At 35.7% G+C, this 9,471-nt stretch overlaps 1 protein-coding gene and 2 non-coding genes across 4 annotated transcripts; 1 reads left to right on the forward strand and 2 right to left on the reverse strand.

The window, feature by feature from the left end:
* Window positions 1-501: 501 nt before the first annotated feature.
* On the reverse strand, window positions 502-573 carry TRNAQ-UUG. The gene has a single exon. It is a non-coding gene; the product is annotated as a tRNA-Gln (tRNA).
* Window positions 574-1,352: 779 nt separating this feature from the next.
* On the forward strand, window positions 1,353-1,437 carry TRNAM-CAU. Its single transcript is given in 2 exon segments — window positions 1,353-1,390; window positions 1,402-1,437. It is a non-coding gene; the product is annotated as a tRNA-Met (tRNA).
* A 1,236-nt stretch (window positions 1,438-2,673) lies between these two features.
* On the reverse strand, window positions 2,674-8,426 carry LOC21387888 (filament-like plant protein). 2 transcript variants are annotated; one of them, XM_010108056.2, is made up of 5 exons: window positions 8,356-8,426; window positions 7,521-7,678; window positions 5,619-5,841; window positions 3,375-5,521; window positions 2,674-3,242 (listed from the first exon to the last, which is right to left on the reverse strand). In XM_010108056.2, exons 2-5 carry the CDS (start codon window positions 7,629-7,631, stop codon window positions 2,829-2,831), a joined length of 2,895 nt encoding a protein of 964 aa, XP_010106358.1. In that variant the 5' UTR covers window positions 7,632-7,678; window positions 8,356-8,426; the 3' UTR covers window positions 2,674-2,828. The 2 variants fall into 2 exon arrangements, with proteins under 2 accessions (XP_010106358.1, XP_024028018.1); XM_024172250.1 differs by lacking the exons at window positions 7,521-7,678; window positions 8,356-8,426 and adding an exon at window positions 6,850-6,895 and having other exon boundaries at window positions 5,619-5,844.
* Window positions 8,427-9,471: the final 1,045 nt, after the last annotated feature.

The following is a 9,471-nucleotide window of genomic DNA, read 5'->3' on the forward strand; positions in this document are numbered from 1 at the left end:
CATTACTTGTAAATGTCCTTTTAAACAAGCAGAATATACTGGTCTAGTTGAAACTTGAGATATCATCACTATCAGTTTTTCTAAACCAGATATCCCTTACTCTAGTATCAATGCAATGCTTGAAAAGCTTCCATCTAGTAGGGGAAAAAAAAAAAAAGAAATTGTAAACAGGATTTCATACCAAAAATCTCAAAAGCTCATATTCTAGATAATTGCTTTAAACGCCTAAATTCATTACTTGTAAATGTCCTTTTAAACGAGCAGAATATATTGGTCTAGTTGGAACTTGAGATATCATCACTATCAGTTTTTCTAAACCAGATATCCCTTACTCTAGCATCAATGCAATGTTTGAAGAGCTTCTATCTAGAAGGGGAAAAAAAAAAAGAAAAAGAAAAGAAAAATCTCACTACACTACAATAGTATTTTGTTCTATAACTCTTGTTTCAACCACCTTTCAAAAATTCCTTTTCACCAAGAAATGAAATTAATAAAATTGAAAGGTCCCACCGGGAGTCGAACCCAGGTCGCTGGATTCAAAGTCCAGAGTGCTAACCACTACACCATGGAACCAATGTGTGGTAGCAATTATGAAGACCAACTAATTAACTGGTATAATTTAGCAAAAGCTGTCGTTAACTCCCTTTCTCAGTTCTCAGACAAGCCTCCGGCCCTCCACACAAATAACCTTCACTATTCACATCCTAGTGAGGAGTGATGATCATACACAATATAATTAAATTCTACAAACAAAGTAGGATTAATTAACTGGCTTTTGTTAAAGGACAAAACCGGGATTTTTTGTATGTACCTTGCATTTGTTTGAGAGATAAATTCCTTTTCTTTTTTTTTTTTCAAGGAAATGAGCTAGTGGTTTAAGTTCAGGGTATTTTGGACGTGTGTCATTTAATCAACAAAATTTGTGAGAATAAATTTGGATAGTTTTAGACTTTTAAACAAAAAGGTGTATAACTCTATATATAAATCATTCTTCCACATTTTTAACAGCAAATCTATGTATATTTTTCGTCTAGAAATTGGAAAATAACTAAATTCACTTTTCTTATTTTATTAAATATCGGGATTTGCGGATAATTAAGAAATAGCTAGAATTACGCAGTATATGTAAAGTTTAGCAAGTGCGTATGATATTTCTTGGAGTTTACCAATTAATAGGGATATTAAAAGATTTTTTTTTCTTAGACCAAAAAAAGTCGCCATTTTTTAGTTCCCTTCTTCAAATGGACCATTAAAAAAAAAAAAGCAAAACAAAACAAAACAAAAACCAAAAAACTGTCCAATTAGAGCTCACATAACAAACATTAAATTTTAAAATCAAGCAAAAAGCACAAGGGGTGGTGGCGCAGTTGGCTAGCGCGTAGGTCTCATAGCTACTGAGTTATCCTGAGGTCGAGAGTTCGAGCCTCTCTCACCCCACTCTTTTTCTTTTTTCCAATTATTTATTCTCCATTTTATTTTTTTAATATATATTTTTTAAAATTTTATTATCACTTTTTAGAGAACACAATGCATCATTTTTGTGTAAAAGACAACCTAAGCACCATTTTGGAAACATCTAAAAACATTGCCACAATATTTAAAAAAATTGCTTAGATTTTGCTTGGATTTTGAAATTTTCATTGATGACTATTTTAAAGATCAAATGTGTCAATTAAATGGAGTGTTTAATGACTCCTCTTCTAACTAAAAAGAAACTTTAAATCCTCTTTTACAACAAATGAAAATCAATCAACTATTTTGTTTCCTTTACACCTAACTCTGATTAAATTTCTAACCGTATCCCACTTTTAGTTCGAGAGAAGAATTTTGTGAAACCATTTCGGTTCTTCTCAGAGTTAACATGAACTGACAACACCATTGCTGAAGTTGACAAAGATGAGGACGACGATGAAGGCGGTGAGCAATTCTCTTGGTTTTGTTTTAGTGAAGTAGTACAACTGTCATTGTCTTTTTTTGAAGGATATGTATTCTCCATTTTATTTTTTTAATATTTTTTTAAAATTTTATGATCACTTTTTAGAAAGCACCAATGCATCATTTTTATGTAAAATACATCCTAAGCACCATTTTAGAAACATCTAAAAACATTGCCACAGCATTCAAAAAAATTGCTTAGATGTTGCTTGGATTTTGAAATTTTCATTGATGACTATTTTGAAGATAAAATGTGCCAATTAAAGGGGGTGTTTAATGACTCCTAAATCTAACTGAAAAGGAACTTTAAATCCTCTTTTACAACAAATGAAAATCAATCAACTCTTTTGTTTCCTTTACACCTAATGTTGACTAAATTTCTAACCGCATCCCACTTTTAGTTCGAGAGAAGAAGTTTGTGAAACCGTTTCGATTCTTCTTAGAACTAACATGAGCTGACAACACCATTGTTAAAATTGACGAAAATGAGGACAACGATAAAGGCGGTGAGCAATTCTCTTGATTTTGTTTTAGTGAAGTAATACAACTGTCATTGTCTTTTTTTGAAGCATATTTATTCTCCATTTTATTTTTTTAAGATTTTTTAAAAATTTTATTATCACTTTTTAGAGAGCACCAATGCATCAGTTTTGTGTAAAAGACATCCTAAACACCATTTTGGAAACACCTAAAAACATTGCCACAGCATTCAAAAAAACTGCTTAGATGTTGCTTGGATTTTGAAATTTTCATCGATGACTATTTTGATCAAATGTGCCAATTAAACGGAGTGTTTAATGACTCCTAAGCCTAACTGAAAAGAAACTTCAAATCATCTTTTACAACAAATGAAAATCAATCAACTCTTTTGTTTCCTTTACACCTAATCCTGACTAAATTTCTAACCGTATCCCACTTTTTGTTCGAGAGAAGAACTTTGCGAAACCGTTTCGATTCTTCTCAGAGCTGACATGAGTTGACAACACCATTGCTGAAGTCGACGAAGATGAGGACGACGATGAAGGCGGCGAGCAATTCTCTTGGTTTTGTTTTAGTGAAGTAGTACAACTGTCATTGTCTTTTTTTGAAGGATTAGAATCTCTTTTAGGTGAAAATGTCTGGTTAGAGTGCAACTTCCACTGCTCTCCAGTTCTAGGAACCAGCGACGAAGCTGCAGAGAACTCAGGTAGGTTCGCAGCGTCGATCAAGAAATCTTCTAGTGTTGCTAGAGACTTAAGCTGATTCCCGAGAGACGCTATCGTCTTCTGGCATTCAGCAAGTTTGCCTGCAGCGACTGCTATGTCCTCCTGCAGTAGAAAGTGTCGCAATGATTAAGCACACTGATTAACTACGTTGATTACAATCATGTTAGTCTGAGACGAGTAATAAAAATGACTAAAAGAGAATGAAATCATATAGTTTAGTCAATAAGAACCAACCTGTTTTATCTTTAATTCACCATTAGAGCCTGCATTTTGCCGAAGTTTAACTTCCTCTCTCTCTCTTGATAGCTCCTCCTCTAATTCTCGACACTTCATAGAAATTTCTGCAGATAAAGCCCTCTCCCTCTGAATATCTTCTTCCAAGTGGTTGACCTTTGCGGACATTGTCAGAACTTCTGCTTCCAAGCTGACGAGCTGAGACTCAACAGTTAGCTTTGATTCTTTTGCAATTTCCAATTCTCGTTTCAACACCTCCAATTTCATTTCTGCTTCCATCAGCTTAAGTTGTGAAGCCTCATTACATTCACTTTTTGTTACAGCCTCGAGTTTGGCCTTTTCCATCTCCAACTTCTCCAGTTTCTCCTCCAGTTCAGCTGTTCGATGAATCATGGCTTCAAGTTCCGCTCTAAATGCACTCTCTCCATTCCTGGCTTCAACCTTTTCTGCCTCCAACTTCTCTAGTTTCGCCTCCAGTTCAGCTGTTCGATGAATCATGCCTTCGAGTTCAGTTCTCAGGACGCTCTCTCCATTTGTAGATTCAACCTTTTCGGTTTCCAACTTCTCTAGTTTCTCTTCCAATTCAGCTGTTCGATAAATCATGGCATCAAGGTCAGTTCTCAGGACACTCTCACCATTTCTAGATTCAGCCTTTTCTGTTTCCAACATCTTTAATTTGTCTTCTAATTCAGCTGTTTGATGAATCATGGCTTCACGTTCACTTCTCAGGGCACTCTCTCCATTTATGGATTCAGCCTTTTCTATTTCCAACTTCCTTAATTTCTCCTCTAGTTCAGATTTTTGATGAAACATGGCTTCCAGTTCGGTTTTGAGGACACTTTCTCCATTTCTGGACTCATCCACTTCTGTTTCCAACTTCGTTAATTTCTCTTCCAGTTGATCTATTCGATGAATCCTGGCTTCAAGTTCCGTTCTTAAGATGCTGTCTACATACTCCACCTCAGCTTTTTCTGTTTCCAACTTCTCTAACTTATCTTCCAATTCAGTCGTTTGATGAATCCTGGCTTCAAGTTCGGTTTTCAGAGCGGTTTCTTGATCCTCCAATTCAGCCTTTTCTGATTCCAACTTCTCCAATTTCCCTTCCAAGTTAGTTATTTGATGAATCCTATCTTCAAGTTCTGCTCTTAGAACACTTTCTCTGTCGTTGGGTTCTTTAGCCTCCAGTTCAGCCCTCTCTCTTTCTAACTTCTCTAATTTTTCTTCCAATTCGGCTGTTCGTTGAACCATTGCTTCAAGTTCAGCTCTCAAGGCACTTTCTCTATTTTTGGAATCTCTAGCAACAATTTCGGGTTCCAAGCAACTGCATCTACTTTCAGTGGGCTGCAATGCAGCGAGTTGTTCCATCTCAAGAAAATCGTCCATCAAATTAATTTCTATAGAAGAGTTTGGAAGACTTTTATTAAAAGCCTTTTCATTCTTAAATTGATCAAGTTCAGCAATAAGGGCCGACGCCCAAGAATCTGATAAATTCTGCTCACACTTGTTTAACTCCAAGCTATTCATCTTGTGCATGTTGGCGTCCACCGCATTCAGGCGCTCCCCATTGTCTGAATGGCTGTCTGTGAATGACTCAACATAAATCGAGGAAGCAGCAGTTGATTTGTTGTCATAACCCGTGGATGATTTATAAGCCATTGCTTTGAACCTTCGACACTCAGCTTCAAGCTTAGCAACCTTCTTAATGCCCTCTAGATGTTGCTTGCTGGCCATTTCAGCTGCTTGAGTACTCAAGTCCCTTTCAATTGTCCTTACTTCCAACTCCTCCATTTGAGCTTCTATCTCAAGCCTCAACGCTGAGTTTTCTTTCTCCAAATATTCAAGCTTAAGACAAAGATCAGGATCAATACGAGCAGAAGACTCAGCTTTCTCAGATTGAGCTTTGTTTTGGAGCTCAAGAAGTTGATTCTCAAGTTTGCATTTGGTAGACTCCCACTCCCGGCTTTTCTTTGAGACAGCTTCTTGGATTTTTTGCTCTTGCTCATCTCTTGCTTGTCTCAGTTGCCTAACACATTCTTTTAGGGCCCCATCAAGATGGCTTGCCCGATCTTCTAGTGCTGACTTTTGCTGAACTGCAACCTCAAGTTGTTGTTTTAATGTGGCCACTTCATTTTCTGCCTTTTCCCAGCCTAAAAATGTAAGAGAATTGAACTGTTTAAGAAATGCTAAAATGAAAGAATCATATTTTAGACGTCCAATGTTGCAATGCAACACCATACAACTTACCTGCAACTGCTTCTTCCGCAACTTTCGCATGCTGCTTCACCAAGTCTTCCTTGGCGCTAACATTTACAAGAGCGGCCGATAATTTTTCTGTCAGACACTTCATGCTGTTATTAACGTCTTCTGATTTCATAGAACTTTCATCAACATTTTCATTACTGGCTACAGATTTTGACGATACTTCAGGTGACTGAGTGTTATGATCAGGAGATCCCTTGAGTGCCTCCTGCTTCAATGATGTCAGAATGAACAAAAAAAAAAGGTTACATATGCTTAAAAAAAAGGAAAAGAAAAAAAGGAGAAAAAATGAAGAAGAACCACTTCGTCAACTACAGTTATTCCAAACGCCAAAACTTCAACTAGATCATGGAAAACTTATTGGTGAATCAGCATTTTTAACCGAAAAAATAAAAAATAAAAAGAAGCTCTTCTGAATGCTAGAATCATTAGAAATATGCATTTAAAAAAGAAAAAGAAAAAAGAAAACAAAAAGAACCACAAGAAATAGTGAAAACTCTTTATCCTACATTCAATTATTGCCGGTATTAGTGCATGGATGAGCGCATTTGGGTCTATATTAGGCTGGATTTCACCAGCTAGGTCATGGATTTCTTCACCGCAGACAAACAGACAGTGAAAGTAATAAATAAATAAATTAAATTACAATAGAATTAGAAACTAGGTTGAATTCCTTTTTGAACGTACCACTATGTGAAAAAAATATTTATCTTGGTAAACTTGACAATTGAAGAGCCCAAGACATAGTTTACAATTTAGACATGTTCACGGTAGTTAAGTATATGTGGGCTTCTCCAAAGACAAATATAACTTTTACAGCATGGATAGATTCCTATTTTTCAGTGCCTTACAGGCAGGGGTACAATGTCCAATTCAGTATCATTTTTTTGCCGTATGTGTGTGTGTGCGCGCGTATGGCCGACCCTTCATGTGTCTCTTTCAGCCCTCTCTAAGTCACGACATCATTTTACAAGGTTACCCAAACTCTACCCCCACCCTTTTCCACCAGCAGTAAAACTAGAATCCAAGGCAGTACAGTGGACTTTTATCAAAATAATGAAGCAAGACTTAGACCTCATGCATCATAGATGCTATGAGAAAGAGTGAAAGAGGATAAAACTCCCAGATGGAATCTATCGTAAGAAAAGGTGAAGCCGCTGAACAAGAGAGTACACAATTGTTTTGTTTTTATCCATTAACCAGTCAGGTTTTGTACCTTTTTGCAAAGGCAAGGTGCCAATATTTGCTATCACAAAACTTTGTTATACATTTGAACTTTCACCTAGAACCAGAGTTTCCATACTAGTCGTGTTACTCATCTGTTTCGGCACCACATCTCCATTTGGGCTAATGAAACCAAATCAAGGTAACACAATAAAGGCAGCCCGAGCATAAAAATAAATAAGTACTAGATAACTCAAACACAACTTAATTATTCATGCTACGTGATGAAGTGTCAAATAATATGCCTCAAGACAATGAATTAGTATATGCCTCTGGTTTCAGGATCCTTTATTAGTTATTTTACAAAACTACAAGAAGTAAGGGTGAGCAGAAATCAGGATTTAAACCTATAGATTTCTACAGTAAAGCAGGATATAAACCTATTAGATTCAGGGCTACATATTTCTGCAGTAGCAATATCAAGAGCCAATTACCAAATCCCAGAAATTCAATGTGAAATGAGAACTTGCACAAGAGGTCAATTTACTGAGAAGAAATCATCCTAACAAAATGGTATAAGAAACAAAAGTTTTTTTTTTTTTTTTTTTTTTTTTTTTTAAATTGACTCCGTTTCTTGAAATTTAACTTCTTGAGTCCCGATAGAAACAAAAATCCAAACAACAATAGAAAAGTCTTTCAAATTTTTGCGTCATTTCAGTTTACCTGATCGTCAGAAAACATCTCAGAACGTGAAGATATTGAGCCTGAACTTTCAGTTTCACAGGAACTCTTCTCCGAGGACTTCCTCTTCCACAACCATTTCCGTTTTTCCATTATCAGGCCCTTGGGTTTAACCAACTACCACATCAAAAAGCATTCACCTGCGCATATATTCATCTCTGTTTAACAACTTCCCCAAAACCCATCACAAAACAAACAAGAAACAGCTAAAAAGCATATTCCAACCATGAAATATCAGCCAACAACAACATCAAAAATAAATTAAAAAAGTAATATACTTTCTTTATCACTCTCTTATACCTTTCTTGCCATTTTGGCTAAAGAAATAAAATCAAGTGTAGTATCTGGTCTCGCAGCTTCGCAAAACAAATTTTTTGTAGCTTAAGAACGCAAACAGAAAAATGACTCAAAGACCACTTACAAATGAGTTACATTTAGGAGGAATTCTAGCTCCAGAATCACCAAGTAGTGAAATTAACAAATGACCCACTTCTTGAATCACATAAAGAAAACTACCCAGTACGGGAATTCACTTTCAGAGAAGAACCTCAGAATGAACGAATGAATGAAACAATGTTCCAGTACAAAGCATGTATGCACAGAACAGAATTGAAAATTTGAAATTTCTGGAAAAACCCAATGCAAAGGATCCCAAATAGAAACGACCCATCAGATAAAAAGAAGCAAAATAGCCTCATATCACAACTCCCCATGGAAACAAACAATAAATTGTAACAGAAGAAAGAAATAAATTTGCAGCTTGATATATACTCAACCAATAAAATATTAGAAGCAACAAGACCCAGATTAGAATTACCTTTGACTGTGCATTGGACGCCAGAACAGCCAGTGAATTTATCGGAAGCTAGTAACAACTGAAAAGAAGAGAGAGAGAGAGAGAGAGAGAGAGGGAGAGAGATTGGGTTCAGACTTGATTATTTTTAAGATTGAAGTAACTTATTAATAAAAAAAATTAAAAAAATTCTGCCTAAATCTGTAGAATGTCAGTTTGGTTTTACACAGAGATAACAACCACAAAGGCAAAGCAACAACAGCACATAAATAAATCATAAATGTGTATAATATGCGTTTCTATTGCTTTACCTTTCATTTGCTTTCAAATATTCAAAAATACATACATTACACACACACATATCTATATATGTATGCGTGTATATATATATTTATATATCTTAAAAAGGAAGGTAGAGCATGTGATTGTGGGATTCTAGACTTGGGCCTAAAAAAACAAAAAACAAAAAACAAAAATCGACCTTTTTCAGCTTTTTGGTTTTGTAATTTGTTTCGGATTTTGAAACTGAGCTGCACTTATTCCCGCCCATTGGATTAGATATTTTTAGTGACACCGCCTAATTAACTAACCAATTAATGAACATTAAAATACGGCTAAGATTAACCAATTGTTTCCAAGAACTATTATTATAATAATTATTAATCTGTTTTTGAATTGTTATAGAATGTATAGAAGAAGAGGAGCTAATTTTGAACTTTTGGGCATTGCGGAGTAGAGGCTTTAGGCTTTGCATTTTGCATGGGCCTGTGTGCGTGTGTGTGTGTGGGTCCGGTTCTCTGTTGCTTGCCCAGCTTTTTTCAACGCCTGATGTTGGCGTCTTGGCTTTGTGAAAGGAATCTTTAATGAGAAGGCGAAGGCGCGCATGCACGCGCACTTATGTGGACTTCATTTAGTGGATGTTGGATCTGATCTCAACTTTTGTTCCATCGGACGGTCCAAAATGCAGAGTTTTTAATCGAGAAATGCTAATATCACTATTTATGTCGCTCTATTTATCACTTTCTATATTAATTAGTTGACATGTGAATTTTATTATTTCATTTTGTGTATAATAATAATATATTAAATTAGTATAATCTATGTGTTAAACAATAAAAACAGAAAATAATAGAAAGAGTG

Source organism: Morus notabilis, unplaced genomic scaffold (assembly GCF_000414095.1).
Source record: "Morus notabilis unplaced genomic scaffold, ASM41409v2 Scaffold2151, whole genome shotgun sequence".
In the NCBI taxonomy this organism is placed as follows: domain Eukaryota; kingdom Viridiplantae; phylum Streptophyta; class Magnoliopsida; order Rosales; family Moraceae; genus Morus; species Morus notabilis.